This window comes from Triturus cristatus, chromosome 3_2 (genome assembly GCF_964204655.1).
Source record: "Triturus cristatus chromosome 3_2, aTriCri1.1, whole genome shotgun sequence".
Taxonomy (NCBI): domain Eukaryota; kingdom Metazoa; phylum Chordata; class Amphibia; order Caudata; family Salamandridae; genus Triturus; species Triturus cristatus.
Genome location: NC_140584.1, coordinates 653,763,176 through 653,784,405, shown reverse-complemented (window position 1 = coordinate 653,784,405; position 21,230 = coordinate 653,763,176). Strand labels below are relative to the sequence as shown.

The following is a 21,230-nucleotide window of genomic DNA, read 5'->3' as shown; positions in this document are numbered from 1 at the left end:
TGTGTGATTTTAAAATCAGGTTTGATTAATTCGTAGAGAGGTTTAACCCTTTCTGCGTAATTTAAGATGTAAGTTCTTCCAAAATTCAGGAAACCTAGAATCGACTGGAAATTCTTCATTGTTTTTGGAGGTTGGAGCAGCACACACTTTTCTAAAAAGTTGACTGCCAGGCTTTTGCCTTCACTTGATTGTTCATATCCTAGGAAAGGGACGTTGAGGTGGGCAATTCTTGATCTTTTAAATTTGAATTTGTACCCCTCTGAGGCGAAGCCCAATATTATGGTGCTCACCCTGTTCAAGTGCCTATCCAGGTCATCGACATATGACAATGCCTCGTTATCATAAGTTTGTAGTAACTCTGTTACCCTTGCTGAGAATAACCCCGGGCTGTTTTTGAATCCCTGGGGCAGTCGACAAAATTGACGCTGGGTCCCCATTATTGAGAAAGCGGTCAAATATCGGCTTTCTGGAGCAATATTTTGACAAAAGAAACCATTTGAAATGTCTAATGTGGTTTTATATTTTTTTCGCACAATGTTATTTATAAATGCTGTACTGTGTGCATTTTACACTGCAAATGTTTTGCAACAATAACTTAAGTGTCTGTAATCCAAAACTAGACGATATGTATTGTCTGGTTTGGATACAGGAAACAAAGGATTGTTCATTGATAAGGTGCATGTTTCAATCACCCCCTGATATTCAAGTTGATCTAAAATCTCCCTGACCGGTTTTTTAGCTTCTTGCTTCACTGGGTACTGCCTTTGTGCAGTCGGTTGATTTTTTAACTGGATTTTATAGTGAGGTGAGTCCTTATCCCATCCTACATGATTTTTTTACAGTGCTGGGGCTTGGACTACTGCCCATTTCCTGGCTAATGTATATTTTAAATGAACTGGAACATTGTTGGAGAAGGCAGGCATAATGATGGCCTCGTCATGTGGGCACTCCCTGATGAATTCTGGTGGCCAGTCCTGTTCTGCTAGAAGTATATCATAACCCCTTGAAAGATGCTCCCAAAAGAGTGCTTTCACTTTTCTTGGTATGTCTCTCTCCACCTGGAGTGTTATTTCATATAACCTATGTGGAGAACTAACCCTGGTGTCTACAGTCTCAACTTGTATGTCTTCATTCAAGTCCACTGTCTCCAGAAGTCCCTTCAGGTTCTGGCGAGCTATTGTGTAACTTCTGTTGCACTGTCCAGCATGGTTTGGGCCCCGTCTCCGTTCCTGAGTTGGGTTCTCAGTATTCTCGGCATGTCTGATCTTCAGACCTGCTACCTTTTTCTTGGTGAATTGAGGTTTTGCTTTATTTTTCTGAAAGTGTTGATCGTCTTTGGACTTCACGCGTTCTTCCTTGTTTCCTGAATGTCCTCTTCTTTCGGATGTCTGTGATGATATCTGAAAGGTATGAGAGGAACATGTATCATTATCTTGATATCTGTCAGGTTTTCTCAAATTATCCCTATTCCTGAGGTTGTACCTCCTTTCAGAGGGCTCCTTCTGTGGAGGAGACCTGCCTCTGGAATGAGAACGCTTCTCTTTGGAATGCTGTTTGCTATTTTCCCACTTCTTTTTAGAAGAGGTAGGAGTGTTTTTAGGAAAGACCTTATCAGGCCTTTCAGACAGTTGTGGTTTTACTGGTTTCCCTCCCAGACTGTCTCTGCCTAATTCTTCATAGGATTTTTCAATTATTCTGGCTAGTTCTTGAGGTTGTTCTGTTACATCAAATTCCCTTAGTTTCTGGCGGATCGCCACTGATGCTTCTTCTCCTTTAATATTAGATAATATTATTGCTGATACCTGGTCGAAATTTTTAAGTAACTTCATACCTAAATTCAGAGCAGGCTCGGCCCCGTATTCATTTTGAATCCGTTTCAGGAAATCAGGTATTACCGCCATTGATGGAACACCATGTGTTTTTGTGTAGATAGCAGCAAAGACTGTGCCCCAAGAGGTACAGTCTTCCAGATGTGGTGTGATCCCCATTGGTAAACAAATTGTTAAAATTCTGTGTTTTTCAAAATCAATAGTATTAGGAAATGCTGCTTTAATTTGAGTAATTCTTTGAGCTAACCAGAAGGGAATTTGTTCGTGTTTTGCGGGTAATTTACCCGTGACTGAGTGCAAAGTCTGTGGAGTAATTTTTAACGTAGTTCCCTGATGAGGGGCTGGATTTTGAATTGTTAATGGTTGTTGGACTGTGAAAGTCCGCATGACATATTGAACCAATTGTCTATATATCTTGATTAACTCCTTGAGTTGAGCAAGTAAATCTATGTCTGACATGGTTTCAATGTCAGGATGTGGTGTATAGCCGGCTAAAATCAGCCATGTTGCTCCTGGTCTACCTAGTGGACAGAGCCTGGTAATGTGATTGTAATGTTTTAGGGCGCCTTTAAACCAGAGCTCATGCTCCTGGTATGTGAGTGGAATTTCAATATCCTCGAAAGGAATATATTCCTCAGGTGGTTCATCTGAATATATAACTTTTTTTCGCATGCGTTTACTTCGCATGCCGTTTCTACGCGGTCGTTAGTAGGACCGCGTTGTTAGTTAGCATACCGTTTGTACGCAATTTGGAACTACGAATTGCAGTAAGGGGGTGCTGGATGTTGGAATAGTATAATTTACTATTCCAACTCCAGTCTATGCGGACACTAGGGAAGGTGTTGGATTTTAAATCCAACACCTTCTCCCCCTTACTGCAATTCGTATTTCCGAATTGCGTACAAACGGTATGCTAACTAACAACGCGGTCGTACTAACGGCATGCGAAGAAACGCATGCGAAGTAAACGCCGCTTCCCGGTTCATCTTCTTTGTAGAAGTGAAACATATGTGTTACTGGATTTGATTCTGGGAATACTATCCATGAATATAATACCTTTGTCTGGTAAGATTCATGTGCCTCTCTCAGAAAAACTGCTCTACCACCTCTTGGTGTCAGATCATGTTTTATAAGTTTTAGAGTGATGGCTCTCCTTAAATTTGGTGGGATTGTGTATAACACCTACCTCGTCTTCATTAAAACCTGTAAGGTCAACTGCAGCTGTACCGTTGTCGACGACAACATCTCCGGTGTTGGACATTGTTTAATGAAAAATTGCAGAGCAAGTTTCAAGGAAACAAAGATAAGGTGCACAATATTTTGGAACACTGTATCCTTCAACGTTGAACAAAACCAAACAGCTAATATATAGGACTTTCGTCCTACTCAGCTATGGCGGATATTATCCCTACCCACTCCAGACTTCTTATGGAGTTTTATGAGTAGAGGGTCTCTGAGAAAAGCACGACTAAGTTACTTCAGTATCTAGCGTTAAATTAGTGCCTTACCAAACCGTTAGGCGCCATGTAGTGTAGTTCCTATATCCCTGATAGGCTCTGCGCATTGGAATAACATACACTATAGATTTGACATAGGACTATGGTCAGTATGTCTCTATCGAGTATGTTAAACTTAATTACTTGTGTGTGCCAGCTAACTCAGAGGTCACTAGAAACTTCTCGAATATACAACAAGGGATTAGTCTCTGACAACCACATAAACATGACAACTTTGTTTCCCTTTAGAATCGGAACAGTCTCAGAATCGTGGAAACAATAGATAACAGTTTCACTCAGTCAATCGTGCATGCTTCGTTTCTACAGAGTTGCACAGAAATAGAGAGACTGGCGTTTTCAATAAAAGGGTTTATTGAACAGTCTTATTTCTCATGCAAGATATATGAATTGCGACAATCGTAAGACAGACTGTGAAGTACAATATGTACGAGGTTAGCAGTAAGATAAAATAATACTGCAATAGCATGGTTTATAGCTATGACATATATTAATCAAAATACATACATAAATAACATTTGCTAAAATGTGATACTCATCTGATGCTTCTAAATTGTTCTACCCCTGTGTACCTAACCTAAGTGCAGTACGAGGTTTGAAGTAGGTGCTATTTCTAAAGTATAGCTAGCTATATTTTAGTTTAGCCAAGAGTTGCCAAAAGTTTCTCTAAGTTCTAGTCAGCTCCATACCTTAGAATAAGAGAGGTTGGAATCTCTTTTCTGGACTCGATAGTCTAACCCCCCGCAAGGGAAGTCAGAGAGCACTGGAGCTGTATTCTCTGCGAGGAGGATGGCAGCGTCGTTGATGGCTTCACTGACATCGCATTTAGGGCCGCTGATGCCGATTACTAAACAACGCTCTAGGAGAGAGGTGCAAAGGATCCTTGAAGAGGAGGAATATGCACAGAATCAGGAGGAAGGGGAGATTGTTGATTCTATGGATGAGCCTGAGGGCCTCCGCGAGACTAGTGGCTTGGATACTTCTCCTGAGTATAATCTCTCATCTGCAAATGCCGGTGTTGTGCAAGACATTGCTCCTTATCATGTGGTCATAAGGAAGGTGGCTGATTTGCTTGGTTTACAGCTTCCCTTGGCTGAGGTGAAATCTAATATTCTTACGGAAGTTCTTAATACTTCCACTAATGAACCGTTGCTTCCCTTTACAGATGCTTTGATGGAACCAATAATGGAGGTGTGGCAGAAGCCTTTGTCTGCTCCGGCGGTTTCTCGCTCCATCGCTAGAAAGTACAGGCCTGCACCTGGTGATCCGGCTTTTTTATCCTCTCATCCTACGCCGGAAAGTCTAGTTGTCCATGCTTCTTGTTCGAAGCAATCTTCTGGTTCTTTCCCTACCATTCTTGGTGATAGGGATTCTAAAAAGATGGAGCAGGCGGCAAAGAAGGTGTTCTCTTCTTCAAGTATGGCTCTTAAATCCACTAATGTTGCCTGTCTTCTTGGAAGGTATATCCATGCTTTAATGGACTCAGTCATGCAGCTAGCTCCTAAGTTGCCTGAGGAGGATCGGGCTAATTTCATGGAAGTCCTTTCTGAATCGCAGGCTGCGGCACGTCAGGTGATTCAATCAGGCCTCGACACTGCTGACTCTGTAGCCCGTATGATGGGATCTTCTGTGGCTGCAAGGAGGCAGGCTTGGCTTTGTTCGTCTGGTTTCTCACCTGATGTTCAGGCGACTTTGCTGGATTTACCCTTTGATGGGTCAAAACTCTTTGGTTCAAAGGCAGACTCAGCCTTAGAGCGTTTTAAGGACAGCAGGGCTACTGCAAGGTCTCTAGGCCTCCAGGTGCAGTCCAGAGGATACGGCTAGAAGTGCTATCGTGTATTTGGAAAATCGGCTTCCTTTCATGGCCGTCAGCAATCTCAACAGGGCCAGCAACAGCAGAATCCCTTATACAAGTCGTACAGAGGGAGGAATAAAAGAGGCCTCAGGGGTGCAGCTCGACAACAATCCTCCTCCTCTTCCTCTACTTCCCCTCCCGCCACTGTTGGTACATCAGGAAAGCAGTTCTAGATACCCCATCTTAGAACAGGTTGGTCCAGTTGGAGGTCGGGTGTCCCATTTTCTACAAGAGTGGAGACTGATCACGTCAGGTCGTTGGGTCTTGAATCTTATAGAGAATGGGTACGCCCTCCCTTTTTTGGAGTTTCCTCCTCCTTACCCTCCTCACCAGTGTTGGTGCTCAGAGAACCACTTACTGCTTTTACAGCAGGAAGTTTGCTACAAAAAGGTGCGATAGAGGTGGTTCCGGAGCAGGAAAGGGGTCAAGGTTGCTACTCCTGGTATTTCCTGATCCCCAAAAGGACGGTCGCTTAAGGCCAATCCTGGACCTCAGGGTTTTGAACCTTTGCCTCAGACAGTAGACGTTCAAAATGTTGACATTGTCTTAGGTTCTTCTTGCACTGCAATAGGAAGACTGGATGATGTCCAACGATCTACAGGATGCGTATTTTCATCTTCCCATCCTGAGGTCGCATCGGAAGTAACTCCGGTTCACGGTAGGGTCGTAACATTATCAGTTTGCGGTTTCTTCCATTCGATCTTACTTCCGCACCTCGAGTCTTTACAAAGGTGATGGCAGTGGTAGCGACTCATCTCAGAAGGTCAGGGGTTCCTGTTTTCCCCTACCTGGACGACTGGCTGTTGAAAGCGGAGTCTCCAGAGTTGGTTTCGCGCCAATTGCAGTTAACAGCTCATCTGTTATTCAATTTGGGTGTTCGATAAATGTACCCAAATCTCACCTGGTGCCTTCTCAGTGCAGCCTGTTCATAGGGGCAATACTGGACACTTCTGTGTGTCGAGCTTACTCTCCTCCGCAGAGGATTCTCGACATTCGGGAGATGACTCCTTTATTTCAATCATAGCATTTATAAAGCGCACTACTTACCCGTGAGGGATGGAGCGGTTGTTCCAGTCCTGAAGGTTCTTCGCCTGCTCGGTCTGTTCGCTTCCTGCATTCTGTTGGTCAACCATGCACGCTGGCACATGAGGGCACTCCAGTGGTGCCTCCGCAGGCAGTGGTATCAGCACAATGGAGATCTCTGGGAGAAGATCAAAATCTCCAGAGAAGCTGCAGCGGAGTTGATTTGGTGGAGTGTGCAAGGCAACCTGTCTCAAGGAAAGCCCTTTCAGCCTCCTCCACCGGTGGGTACGGTGATCACGGATGCCTCCACTTTAGGGTGGGGTGCTCATCTGAGGGATCTGGAGGTCAAAGGCCTTTGGTTTCCAGAGGAAAGGTTGCTTCACATCAACCGCCTGGAATTGCGGGCGATACGTTTGACACTAAAGGCCTTCATCCCTTCCCTTCGCGGTCAGTTGGTTCAGGTCTTGACGGACAACACTACAGCGATGTGGTATATCAACAAACAGGGAGGTGTAGGGTTGTTTCGTCTATGTCGAGAGGCTTTGTGGCTCTGGTCCTGGGCTCAGAACCATCGGATTTGTGTGTTTGCAAAACATCTAGCCGGTGTGCTGAATGTTCGTGCGGACAGTCTCAGTCGGTGTTACTCAGCCGATCACGAGTGTCGGCTTCATCTAGAGGTGGTCCATCGCATCTTTCAGATGTGGGGGTCTCCTCGGTTGGACCTGTTTGCCACTCACAAGAATGCGCACTGCCCGTCGTTCTGCAGTTTTCAGTATCCAATGCGGGGAGCGCTGGGGGACGTGTTTCAGTTGGATTGGAGCTCGCAACTCCTTTACGCATTTCCTCCCACACACTTGATTCCTCAGGTTCTGAGGAAGATTCGCCAAGACCGGGCCAAAGTCATATTGATTGCCCCAGATTGGCCAAGAAGTGTGTGGTACACACATCTACTTCACCTCTCATCGCACCCTCCGCTCCGTCACCCTCTCAGGGCATACCTCCTCTCACAGTCGCAGGGGCAGGTTCTACACCCCCTCCTCCAGAGCCTACACCTTCATGCCTGGAGATTGAACAGGGAAACCTGAGTTCCTTCTCTCTCCGGCCGGATATAGTGAATGTTATTTTATCGTCCAGGCGACACTCCACTAAGTCTGTTTACTCTTCTAGATGGTCCAGATGTGTTAGGTGGTGTGGAGAGAGAGACATTGACCCTTTGAAGGCCCGTTTGTCTAATATTCTGGAGATTTCACTTTCTTTGGCACAGCAAGGTTGTACTGTAGCCACTGTTAAGGGCTATTTGTCGGCCTTGTCGGCTTTTCTATGTTTGCCGGACCAGCCATCTTTATTTATGTCCCCCATTGTCATGAGGTTCATTAAAGGTCTTACAAATATGTTCCCTCCCACACCTTTCATTATGCCTCAGAGGGACTTGAATGTCGTTCTTACCTTTTTAATGGGTTCTCAGTATGAGCCTCTTCATACTTGCCCGTTGAGGCTTCTTTCTTTTAAAATGGTTTTCTTGATTGCCATTACCTCGGGTAGGAGGGTAAGTGAGCTTCAGGCTCTTAGTTCGAAACCTCCTTTCTTGACCATTCATGTGGATAAGTTGGTCTTAAGGACCAGGGCTGCTTTCCTTCTCAAGGTGGTTACCCCTTTTCATTTGGGACAATCCATTACTTTACCTACCTTCTATCCTCCCCCTCACCCTTCCAAGGAGGAGGAGAGACTGCATCAGTTGGACCCTAAGAGAGCTGTCAGCTTTTACTTGGATCCGACAAGAGATCTGAGACTGGACGATCAGCTCTATGTGGCTTATGTTGGGAAGATGAAAGGCAAGCCTGTGCACAAGAGGACTCTCTCCAGGTGGATTATCTTGTGCATCAAGATTTGCTACGCCTTGGCCAAGAAGGACCATCCTGAAGGTATCGGAGCTCATTCCACCAGAGCTAAGTCTACTTCTTCTGCTTTGACCAGAGGTGTAGAGGTGTTCCTGTTGATGACATTTTTAAGGCAGCAACTTGGGCCTCCCTCCACACCTTTGCAAAGCGTTACTGTTTGGACTTTGAGGTTAGGAGGGATGGCCATTTTGCTTGTTCTGTTTTACAAGATTTTTTGGCCTAGTCAGGTGGACACCCTCCTCCAGGAGAGGTACGGCTTTGGGAATCTATTCATAAGGTGAGGAATCCACAGGAAGAAGTATCCATCAGAAGAACAAGTTACTTCGGTAACGCTTTTGTTTTTCTGGTGGATACAGTAGCTGCCTGTGGATTCCTCAGTGTCCCGCCCGCCTCCCCATTGTCCACCTGTTTCTACCAAAAAATGTTTTATTGTAATATGTCTTATTCATGTTGATATTTTAATAATGAGAAATGCTTATTCAGTTGCTATGTCTCTATGTCTTTATTGATTATTGATTATGCATTTGTGAATTTATATATGTGTATATATTTGGTATGCTATGTTTACATGTGGATATGTATCGGTCCGCTCGTTTGCCTTGGTGGCACGGAAAAAATGGGTGGAACTGACGTCATCACGCCGACGAGGTCCTCTTATGGCTCCGATGATGTCATACGGTGTCATGAGTGGAGCCGTGCTATTGTGATGTCCTCGTCGATGCGGCAGAGCTAGGAAAGAATTTCCCGCGGAATGCTGGCGCAGGGGGTATTCATAAGGTGAGGAATCCACAGGCAGATACTGTATCCACCAGAAAAAGCGTTACCGAAGGTAAGTAACTTGTTCGTCAGTCCCGGGTAGATTTTGTGGACTTCTCAGTGAAAACCCTAGGTGGCTGGTTAAAAGGCAGTAAGGTGCAAGACTTTGAAGGGCTCTATAATTTGATAATTAAAGAGCATCTGTTGAGTAATTGAACTTCAGAAAAACTGCATCAGTACTTAGATGACTTAGGGTTGGTCTCTCTTTAAGAGCTGGGGAAGTAGGCTCACAAATGGATCAAAACAAGGGTGTCCAGAAAGACCGAAGGTGGGGGTGACCAAAAGAAAGGGATCTCTGCTCCCCCCAACGCCCAAGGGAAAGATGGGGGCCACAAAGGGGAAATCCCAAAGAGCCTTCTAAAGTCCCCAATAACCTGTTCAGGATGGTGGGCCGTGAGACACATCCAAATCAAAGGATAGGTACCAAGGTACAAACTGGGACATGTCATCATGATGACAAAAAAACTGATATCCTCATAACAGTATGTACCTGGACAGACATATTCAGTTGTCAATGCGGATAACATTGTCAAGGTTCATCCCATAGGTATGGTTACCTGGGAAAGGGGAGGAGTTACTAGCCAAAAGAAGATGGTTGTGTCCTCTGCAATTCCAGTAGAATGTCTGCTAGGTAATGACCTGGAGATTTCAGCATGGGCTGAGGTAGAGATTAGAACTCATATGGCCATGCTGGGAATACCTGAATGGGTGTGTGTGAAAACAAAAGCACAAAGCACAGCCCATAGTGAAAAAGAGGTATTGGAGTCTGGAATTATTGCCCAAAACCTCCAAGATAGAAGGCAAAAAGTCTGGGAAACCAACTTCTGAGGAGACACAAACTCAGGTCCGTCTTCTCAGGGAGAAGACCTGTCAGCCCTTGAGGAAACTGAGCCAGGGGGACCCTGTAGGGAATATCTTTGCAGGGACAGAGGACATGTCCCACTCTTGAAAGCCTGAGACAGCAAGCTGCTGACCAGGTAAAGGAAGATGTCAGTGGCTCCCACAGGACCTATTGGGAGAGGGCACTCCTGTATACTGAGGCCAGAGACCCCAAACCTAGTGCCACTGGGGGAGTGGTAGTACTCCAGCCATACAGAAAGTTCTTACTCACCGTAGCATATGACATCTCCCTAGCTGGACATCTTGGCCGGACTGAAACTCAGAGTAGGTTATTCACCCACTTCTACTGACCAGGTATATCCCAGAAAGTGAAGTACTTCTGCAGCTCCAGTATTGCCTGTCAAGCCAGTGGCAAGACAGATAGCAAGCCAGAGACCCCCTTAATTCCACTACCAGTGGTTGTGGGTTCCTTCGAAATGGCAGGGATTGATGTTGTTGGTCCCCTTGACCCTCAAACAACATCAGGGAACATATTTATACAGGTGCTAATGGATCATGCCACCAGATATCCTGAAGCAATTCCCCTTAGGACTATGCTCCTGAAGTTGCCAGGACCCTTCCTAAGTATTTTTACTAGAGTTGGTTTCCCTAAAAGCTGGTTTTAGACAAAGGTAGTAACTTCATGTCTGCTTACCTAGAATCAATGTGGAATGAATGTGGTGTGACTTATAAGTTCACTACCCTATATCACCCACAAACCAATGGTCTAAATGGCCTAGTTGAGTGATTTAACAAGGCCATGAAAGGTATGATCATGGGACTCCCTGGCAAACTCAGATGGAGAGGGGATGTCCTTTTACCATGCCTCCTTTTCCCCTACAGAGAGGTGCCACAGAAAGAAGTGGGCTTTAGTCCCATTGAACTTTGCTTCGGCCATCCTGTTAGGGGACCACTGAGTCTTATAAGGGAAGGTTGGGATAAGCCTCTCAAAGACCCCAAACTTGACATTGTGGATTATGTGCTTGGTCTTCGTTCCAGGATCACTGAGTACATGGAATGAGCCCAATCAAGAGCTCCTGAAGCAATGGATTGACCAAAAGGCTGCACTGGTTGAGTTTCAGCCGGGACAGAAGATATGAGTTTTAGAGCCTGTGGCACTTTGGGCACTCCAGGATAAATAGAGTGGTCCCTACCCTTTCCTAGAAAGAAAAGGGGAGATTACCTACATGGTAGGCCTAGGGACTTGCAGGTTCCCCCACAGGGTCATCCATGTGAATCACCTGTGGTCTTTGTCCTCAAACCTCATTCCAAGGGAGGTACACGAGAGTTGAGGTTTTGTGTGGACCATAGATGTCTCAATGCTATCACTAAGACAGATGCACAACCTATTCCAAGGGCTGATGAACAGATTGTCTTGGGTGCAGCCAAGTTTCTCAGTACTTTTGATTTGACATCAGGGAACTGTGAGAGTGGTCTCATCACAAGAGCCAAAGAAAAATCTGCATTCTCGACCCCAGATGTACATTGCTAGTTTACTGTAATGCCCTCTGGTTTAAAGAATGCCCCTGCCGCCTTTCAAAGGTTGGTGAACAAAATCCTGGCTGAGCTGGAGTCTTTTAGTGCAGTTTTCCTTGATGCTATTCCTGTCTATAGCTCCACCTGGCAGGAACACCTGATCCACCTTGGGAAGGTCCTTGAGGCTCTGCAGTGAGCAGGACTCACTATCAAGGCAAGCAAGTTTCAGATAGAGCAGGGTTCAGTTGTATACTTTAACCACTTTGTAGGTCGAGGCCAAGTTCAACTCTTACGGCCCAAGATCCAGATTATTCTGGACCTGCAGGCTCCAACCACCCAAACTCAAGACAGGGCATTCCTTGGCTTGACTGGGTACTACAGGAGGTTTGTGAAGGGATATGGTAGTATTGTAGCACTCCTCAAAGAACTGACCTCCAAGAAACAACCCAAGAAGGTAAACTGGACAGTGAGCAGTCAAAAGGGTTTTGACACTCTGAAGAAAGCAATGTGCTTGGCACCCTTTCTACAAGCTCCAACTTATACAAAGCAGTTCATTGTGCAGACATATGCCTCTGAGTATGGGATAGGAGCAGTTCTATCACAGACCAATGATGATGGTCAGGACCAGCCTGTTACTTTTATTCGCAGAAGGATACTCCCCAAAGAACAGCATTGGAGGGCCATTGACAGGAAAACCTTTGCTGTGGTTTGGTCCCTAATACTTACTTCTTTGTGCAAGCTCACACTGGCCACAGGCTTCTCAGATGACTGATAAAAATGAAAGGGGAAAATCCTAAATTGTTGAGGTGGTTAGTCTCTCTACAGGTAATAGACTTCACAGTGGAACACGGGCCTGGGACTGACCATGCCAATGCAGATACCCCCTACATTTTGCCAAAGTAATGTTGCTTTTTGAGTGTAGGTGCACTGGATCCCTGCTAATCAGGCCCCCAGTGCCAGTGCTCATTCCCTTAAAACAAGGTAAATGTTGAATTGTAGCACAATTAGCAAGGATTTTATCACCCCTGTAGCTCCCTAGTAAATGTTATTCCTGGTACCCAGGGCATGGGTACTAAAAAGGTTCCCCATGGGCTGCAGCATGTATTATGCCACCCAAAGGGACCCACCCAAAGGGACCTACAAAGACTGCCATTGTAGGATCCGTAAAATGGTGAAAACTATTTTAAAAACACTCAATGGCAAAGGTACACTGATATACTATATGTAAGTCGTCCCTACTGCAGGCCTTAGGGCCCTAAGGCAGTGGGCATTACATTATATGTAAGGGTGCATCTGCATGAGCAGATACGCTTTGTGATGTCTAGTTCCATCACTAGATATTACAAGTGATCAGGCAGCCATCGTAAGGACATGTACTGGGGCTGGTCATTACGAGTTATCCAGCTACATGATGACTGCACTTAAACCAATGGTGTTTGTCTTAATTAATCTGTACTGATGGACAGTACTATATTTATTATGACATGCACTCAGAGGTCACCTTAGAAGTGCCACCTGAAATACTACTGATTCTCGAGTGTGCTGGCTGACTAGTATCATCCAGCCTGTCACCACTGTTGAGTTTCTGCCCCCTGGTGAGAGCCCATGCCCTGATAGGCCAGGAACTAAGCCTGCTCCGGAGGGAGGTGTTCCCACCTCCTCCAGCAAGATAGCTAGTGAATTTGCATGTCAAGGCCGGAGGCATTAAACCCTCTGCCGCCTTAGGTATTGTACAAAGGCTTCCCCCCAGACCTGGGGAACACAACCCCCTGCCCTGAGGCCCATTTGGCACCAGAGCAGGCGGAAAATTAGTTAGTCAGAAAGCCTATTACACTTTCAGGCTATGCACACCCCTAAGGTTGGCCACCTGAAGTGGACAGCCAAGAAAGGGTTTCACCATTTTGAATTTGGGGAATCTACGAACTTTGGGTCAGTTTTATGCCCACTCTCCCCAGGAAGTGGTCATAAAGGGGGTGTACTCACCACTTGGGGTAAATAGACTATGCAAACACAAGGGGATGATGGACTGAGTGCTGAAACTTTTCAGAGACTCATCCCCAGTTACAGATCTGGGTTGAATCCATCATCGTTCTTTAGCTCACTTCGCAACCCAGTTCAGACTCAGCCATATGCAAATCAGTCTTGACCCTGTTCCTCATGGGAACAGTCCAGCCCGAACCGCCAAGCCAGGTCTTCCCTGTACTGGTAACAAGCATCCTGGGACCGGTTTCGGGGTAAAACGCCTCATAAGCAAGGCTAGCTTGAATCCAGTGGCAAAGTGAGCAAGGGACCCACGTCTGGCCATAACCTGCCAACTTAGGGTGAAAAAGCAAACACAAGGAGCTGATGGATGGAGCACTGAAACTTTTCAGAAACTCACCCTCAGTCACAGATGTGGGTTGAATCCATCATCGTTCTTTAGCTCACTTTGTCCTCCCAGTTCAGACCCAGCCATATGCAAGTCAGTCTTGACCTTATTCCTCATGGGACCAGTCCAGCCCGAACTGCCAAGCCAGGTCTTCCCTGGACCTGAAACAAGCATCCTGGGACCAGTTTCGTGTTAACATCCCCTCATCAGCCAGGCTAGCTTGAATCCAGTGGCAAAGTGAGTAAGGCACCCGCGTCGGGGGATGCCTTGCCAACTTAAGGCGAACAAAGCAAACACAAGGTGATGATGGACGGAGCGCTGAAACTTTTTAGACACTCACCCCCCGAGTAACAGATCTGTGTTGAAACCATCATCGTTCTTTACCTCACTTCGCCACCTCAGTTCAGACCCAGCCATATACAATCAATCTTGACCCTGTTCCTCATGGGAACAGTCCAGCCATTACTGCCAAGCCAGGTCTTCCCTGGACTGGAAACAAGCATTCTGGGAACATTTTCGGGGAAACACCCCTCATCAGCCAGGCTAGCTTGAATTCAGTGGCAAAGTGAGCAAGGGACCTAAGTCTGTTCATACACTGCCAACTTAGAGCGAACAAAGCAAACACAAGGAGATGATGGGCTGAGCTCTAAAACCTTTCAGACACTCACCCTCAATTCCAGACCTGGGTTGAATCCATCGTTCTTTAGCTCACTTTGCCTCCCGAGTTCAGACCCAGCCATATGCAAATCAGTCTTGACCCTGTTCCTCGTGGGAACAGTCCAGCCCGAACTGCCAAGCCAGGTCTTCCCTGGACTGGAAACAAGCATCCTGGGGCCGGTTTCGGGGTAACACCCCTCATCAACCAGGCTTGCTTGACTCCAGTGGCAAAGTAGGCAAGGGACCCACTTTTGGGCATACCCTGCCAAATGAGGGTGAACAAAGCAAACACAAGGAGATGAGGGCCGTAGGTCCGTAAACTTTCAGACCCTCACCCCCAGTCACAGATCTTGGTTGAATCCATCATCGTTCTTTAGCTCACTTCGCCACCCCAGTCAGACCCAGCCATATGCAAATCAGCCTTGTGGGAACAGTCCAACCTGATTTGCAAAGCCAGTAGGGAGCAATAGTGAGCAAAAGAACGATGTATTAAACACAGATCTGTGACTGGGGGAGAGTGGATAAAAAGTTTCAGCAGTCTGTTCTTCATCTTGTGTTTGCTATGGGAATAATTCTAAGGCAAGGAATCTGTGGCTAGATAGAGTCTACCAGAAAAGGTGTTACCGAAGGTAAGTAACTTGTTTGTTGATCCTCTGTTTCTACCACCTCCCTTTCCCGTGTTCTTGTTATTTTGAAACTGTTTTTGTTTTCTACAGTTCAAGAGGAATTAGTGTTGTGTGGGAAGCCTTCCCACGTGGCTTAGTATGAAGTGGTTAGCAGAACTCACCTGTATGTTACTTGTAATAGTTATTAAATGGCTTCAGGAAAAAAGCCAGTGGGAGTATCTAGTCCGTTATTGCTTCTGTCTGCTCTCTGCGCAGTGCATCTCTATGAGGAGCACATGCTAAAAAAATGAGAAAGAAATGAGTGCCTTCTTGCCCACATCCGTATACGGGCCTACACTTTACCCCTCCATTCTTACTCTGCTTCATTACTTTAAAATCTTTTATATCTTTTTAAGTAGACAGATAAACACCTTACAAGCATATGGTTTTTTCTGAAAACATTTCAGGGTGACGCAACATTTCTCCCAAACCAAACATTTTACAGATTATCTGCCAACTTAGAAGACATTATTAACAAGCATTGGCATAGCCAAGAGGTCTCGCTTTTGGGACCTTATAAATATTTAGTTATGCAGCACAATATCCTTGGTGCAACAACATCATCTGTTGCATGGCTAAACACTTAGAAAGTCCCAAAGGCGAGACCTATTGGCTATGCCAATGCTTGTCTCTTTTACGACCAGCATTCGGCTGAGAAATGTGCGGGTCAGTAAGTCAGAGACAACACATTGGTTTCATCAGTGAGCCATAAGCCAAAACAAACATGGCGATTGCAGTATGAACATTAATTCTATTCAAGTCTCTAACTTTATCATAAACTCAGAAGAGAACCGAGCGTCTAGAAAGTCAACCGATTGTACCAATTCAGAGACTTACTTCCGGGTGGGCGGGATGTGAGTCTGATCATTTCAGGATTACTTATGCGCTCGGTTTATCGCCATAATGGGGTTCTTTCCGCCTCCTAATAGCCCAATTTATCAATATGACAAACCGCACAATGGAGGAGAGCTGGTGTGGAATAAAGGAAAGGGGTCTTGATGTGGCAATATCTGAATGTGACACCGCATCAGGAGATTTGTCTTGTAGGGGAGTTCAAGAAATTGCTTTCAAACTAACAAAGTCCTTATACGCTGTGCTTTAACGATTCAAACCGCGTTCAGAAGCAATCACAGGGGCTGATGCACTTTGAAAGCAAATAAGTGATCTGAGGCACACGATTTACAAAGTGGGAGCTTGTTGTTTATGAACCCAGGTGAAATTCATTCTGACCTAAACTGAGACGGTTCTGTGGAGTCGTCAACATGCTCCCTCCCTCGCCTTGCTCTAAGGCGTGAGGATGATGCTTTGGTTTTCAAAGAAAATATTCACAGATTTGTTTGTAAAAACTAGACATCGTCCCCTGTGTACCTTCTTACTCGCAAAATGAACCACAAAAGGCATCAAAAAGCCTTACGCGTCACCTTGGGAATTTCACAAGCCAATTGTTGTTGCATGAGATTGAGTGCGCTTTGTATTGTCTTGTAATTGCATTTATATAGCCCTTACTACCGCCAGCGGGTAGCTTGCTACCCTGGAACTTTGGCTATTGCTATATAGAGCAACAACAAACAGAAGTAAAATTGCATCTAATTTCTTCACAAGTAATACAATCAAAAATGTTTAGCTAGACCCTCAGTTCCATGAGTCAATCAATTCAATCTTAAGAAATTATATCTACAAATAATAAGCATGGCCGCGAGGCCGCGAAAGTAAAAGTGATCGCGATTAAGCGTGGCGATGGCGGCTGCGCGCGTGCACGCAAGCTTGAGGCCACCAAAAGCCTGTGGTGGCACTTTCAAAAGCCGCTTACTAAATGTCTCGCAGGGCAGCACATGCTCTGGATCAGGCGAGACCTAAAAAGGAACACTACATTTTCTTAATAAGAGAACAATTCCCTATATACTGTTTATTTACACGTTGCCAAACATTTTTGGGTTTTTACTGTGGGTCAACTAACCCCCCATGAAAAGCAATATATTTGTTTTAATAAAATAGGAACATTTTACTGATTAAAAACTGTTTTAGAGTATTGGCAAAAGGGCTTAGAAAAAACTCTCCCTAAAACATAATCTGCACAGAATATGACTGGTTATTTCCCCCGGGGGGACACGTTGCTATGAGGTGACTTTATGGCGCACAGTATCTCAATACATTCTCCGTTGGTGCAAAGGAAACCTCATTTATATGTGTAATGCTATTACAAAGGCTTCTTTCTGACTTCTTTTGTCCATGAATTGTGAGGTCTGGCATGAGTCCCACTGAACCAATTTATGAGTCTTTGTTTTCTCTTATCTTAAGCAGCTTTATAAGGAAGTGCTTTGCTAGTGAGTGGTAAAGAATACACTTGTGTGTCTTTGAGGGAATGGTGGGAATGGAAATGCTAAGTTTACTGATGGCACTAAAATAATGATGCATCAAGACGTTTTACATAATCCTTATAGCCTGCTGCAGAGGGCTATACTGGTTGTTAAAGGTTTTGAATCTGACTTCAGAGGGGGAGGGAGAGGGCCTTTAACCAGTATAGCCCGAGGCAGAAGGACTGTAAGGCTATTCGAGCACTCTACCCACTGAGGGTAGAATGTTCTCAGTTAGAAAGGGAAAAACAGAAAGACAAACATTGGAATGTTGGAGCAAGGGGATTATACCAGCCTTTGTATGCTCTGAGCTACTTTATTGTCTTCAATTGAGCTCTCAACATTCCAGTGTTCTAATTACACATATGCAGTACCGCCTGGCCTCCCAGTTGCATCTTGTAATGGCTAGCGAAAGTATGTCTGTGCTCTGTCATTGTTGGATGCAGAATGTTTGGGTGTGACTTAACTGTTGTGCACACATGATAAAGAAAAAAGGTGACCTCACATCCAAAATATGTGCATGTTCTTACTTCATGAAAAAAATCACAATGTGCTGTTGCACATGCTGGATGAACTTTGAAAATTTATTCATGTTTGTGGATATTCTGTTTCAACAGTGCTGTATTTGTGGTATACATTTTATTTGCATCAACGCCTTTAGAGTGTACTGCATTTGGATAATTATTGTAAATATCTTACAGAAAGGTGATGAAATGATGGAAAGAGAATGATATTTGGTTTATAAACGTGAAGTGTAGCAAGTCATATACTGAGAGAAAGGTGAGTTGAGCAGAAGTTGGAGGAGATAAAGGGAGAATGACACTAAGTCAAAGCTACGTGTTGTATGGTTCATGACATGGCTAAATGTCCTCTTTGTGTTCTACCTCATCTCCCTGAAACACTCAAAATGTGTGATATAACTTAATTCCTCAGCGACTATTCATAGTCTGAGTACGAACAACTTAGCATACTGTAATCTAGCCTGAAACATGACTATGCACACTTGACTTGACTGTTGCTGTCTTATTTGTTTTGTTTATGCAGGTCATGAGTATGGCCCCAGCACCTTTGTCTCTACTGATCAAGGCGGCCCCTATCCTAACTGAGGAGATGTATGGAGACATTCAGCCTGCAGCGTGGGAGCTGCTGCTGAGCGTGGACGAGCACATGGCTGGGGCAGCAGGTACAGCACAGAATTCCTAAAAGAAAAATGCTCACATATCTCTTCTCTGTAGTCAGAACAATGTGAACCTTGGAAAAACCTTACTGACGCCAGCCGACAATAGCAAGCGAGGATTCTCTTGATGGAATAATGCAGGCGTTTTACCTTCCCAGGACATAGTTGTTAGAAATGGGGTCTCTGGTTGGCAGTGGTTTGTGCACTGTCCAAGCCGGGACCCATTCTAAGCAGGGTAAGTAATTTACACTCTCAGAATAACCCATGCTCACCCCCTTAGCATCTTGGCAAGAACAGTCAGGCTTCTCCTCAGCGGAAATGTGTAAAGTATTTGTACACACATAGTGACACTGTGAATACACTACAAAAGTATTCAACAACAGTTTAGAAAAATAGCCAGTATTATTCTGAATAAAACGAGATCAGAATGATAAAAAAAACACATACACAAATCAAAATACGAATTCTGAAAAATTAAATGCAGTTACAGCGGTTAGAAACACAACAGCTCCAACTAGGGCTATAACAACGTACTTGATGGAGTGGAATCTCAAAGTTCAGGGCGGACTGCGATTGAATTCTGGCCTGCTATATAGTCGTACAGACCCCTGGTACAGTACCTTGTAAACAATGACAAAACAAAGATGTTGCAAGGCGTTGCTGGGGCCGATGCGGCGTCGGTTCCTTACTGCCGTTTGCACTTCGGTGCTCAGAACATTGCAAGGCCCAGGGGAGGTGATGCAGCGTTGGCGGTAAGGCGTTAGTTCGGCTGTCAGTACAGGGTCCATGAAGTGTCAAGAGTCAGCCATGCAGTGTAGATTTCGCAGTGTTGATGTCACCCCATGGGGCCTCCGGTTCGGCAAAGGAGTCGGGTGCCACGGACTTTGGTGACACGGTACTCGGGGCTCCCGCTGTGGTGGTTCTTCAGAGGGGCTGCGGTGGAGCCTGCTGTGCTAGTCACAATTGTTGCGTTGAGCGGGGACCAAGGCTCAGATGTCACACTCAAAGTTGATGTGCTGGTTTGTTCTTGGCCCAGGAACTCTATTTGGCACCACTTGGCAGATTAGGGCTCTCAGCAGAAATGCACAGATGCTGCAGGTGAAGTCTTTGATGGCCCTTAGACATTTTACAGGAGGGAAGCTCGACTCAAGCCCTTGAGGATACTTGGAAAGCAGGATGTAGATAGCAAAGTCCAGCCCAGGACGGAAGCAGCAAGCAGCAGGCCAGCACAGCAAAGCAAACAGCAAAGTGTCAGTCCCTCCTGACAGCAACAGAGCTCTTCTTCCTGGCAAAATGTTCTCAATCCAGAAGTGTTCTGAGTATATGGTTTGAGAGGTCCAGTACTTATACCCATTTTGAGGAGTAGAGACTGCTTTGTAAAGGGACAGGCACAGCCCTATTCAGGTGCAGGTGTCATCTCCTCCCACAACTCTAGCTCAGGAAGACCCATCAGCCTGGTAATGGACCATCAGAATATGCAGGGAATACCTCAACTCCCTTTGTGTCACTGTCTAGAGTGAATTCATAAACAGTCCAACTGTCATCCTGACCCAGACGTTTATTCAGAGACAGGCAGAGACACAGAATGCTAACTTTCTAAAAAGTGGTATTTTCAGACCTGCAATTTAAAAACCAACTTCACTAAATGTTGTATTTTTAGAGACGGGAGAATGGACCACTTGTCCTGTGTTACCAGAGTCTTGTCGGTTGTGTCCGTCATAAAAAGTCCCTCATACATTTACACAGATCGAAGGCGGTATATTTACATTCTCCGCCATTTGTGTACTGTTTCAGCATCATCATTGGGTCATTTTATTGTAAAATGCTGACCTCCGCCTGGAGGAAGACCTACTGGTACTGACAGTAGAGGTCAGACTGAAACGGAACTGTAGCAAGTTGACAGATTACAAGACCCAAGCAGCAGCTCTAGAACACAAACTAGAACTCAGGAATTACCCCCTGAAGATCATCAAAACATGCCAAAAGAGAGCAAGGAACCAGCCCAGAGAGAGCTTACTTGAATCTACCCAACGTAAAGAACCACCAGACCTGCTGACATGCGTGACCACTTATTGCACATCGACAAATATTGTTAAGAAAATAATTAACAAGAACTGGAGGATTCTAACGTCCAACAATCTACACTGGCCAAAACCACGCTTTGCTAATAGACGAACACAGAACATTAAGGACATCCTTGTTCACACAAGACCTATAGCTACCACGAAAGATGGAAGTATAACAACCCTCTGGAACCTCAACCCTGTAACAGGACACTACCCGTGTGGCTCATGCTCAGTTTGCAAACTCACCAAGATGACGAAAACATTACAACTCTCACCCGATCTCACCTGGACGCTACGTCACCATACAAACTGTAACACTACACATGTGATCTACATGATTGTATGTCCCTGTGGTCTTAAATACATAGGGATGACGTGCCGCAAAGTGAAGATCCGTATCAGCGAGCACAGGAGCAATGTAACATGTAAACGAATTACAACCAAGATGAGTAAACATTACATTGAACAAAATCATGATCCTGATGACCTCAGATGGGTAGTTCTTGAAACCCTCAAAACAAAATCGCACAATGCAGAGAAGATTCTTTTTGAGAAAGAACAACGCTGGATCTATCGCCTCCACACGGACACGGGAGGGATGAACGATAATATCCCGTGGCACACCCTTTCATGAAATATCGAATCCTGATCCC

The 21,230-nt window shown here is 45.2% G+C and overlaps 1 protein-coding gene across 1 annotated transcript in view; it reads left to right on the top strand.

Annotated features, from left to right (window-relative positions):
* The window catches only part of UNC80 (unc-80 subunit of NALCN channel complex), a 3,271,126-nt gene that overhangs the window by 1,688,636 nt on the left and 1,561,260 nt on the right, over window positions 1-21,230 (top strand). The window contains exon 30 of the mRNA XM_085648598.1: window positions 18,379-18,517. Within this exon, the coding sequence (XP_085504724.1) occupies window positions 18,379-18,517 (139 nt within the window). The remainder of the gene's footprint in view (window positions 1-18,378; window positions 18,518-21,230) is intronic.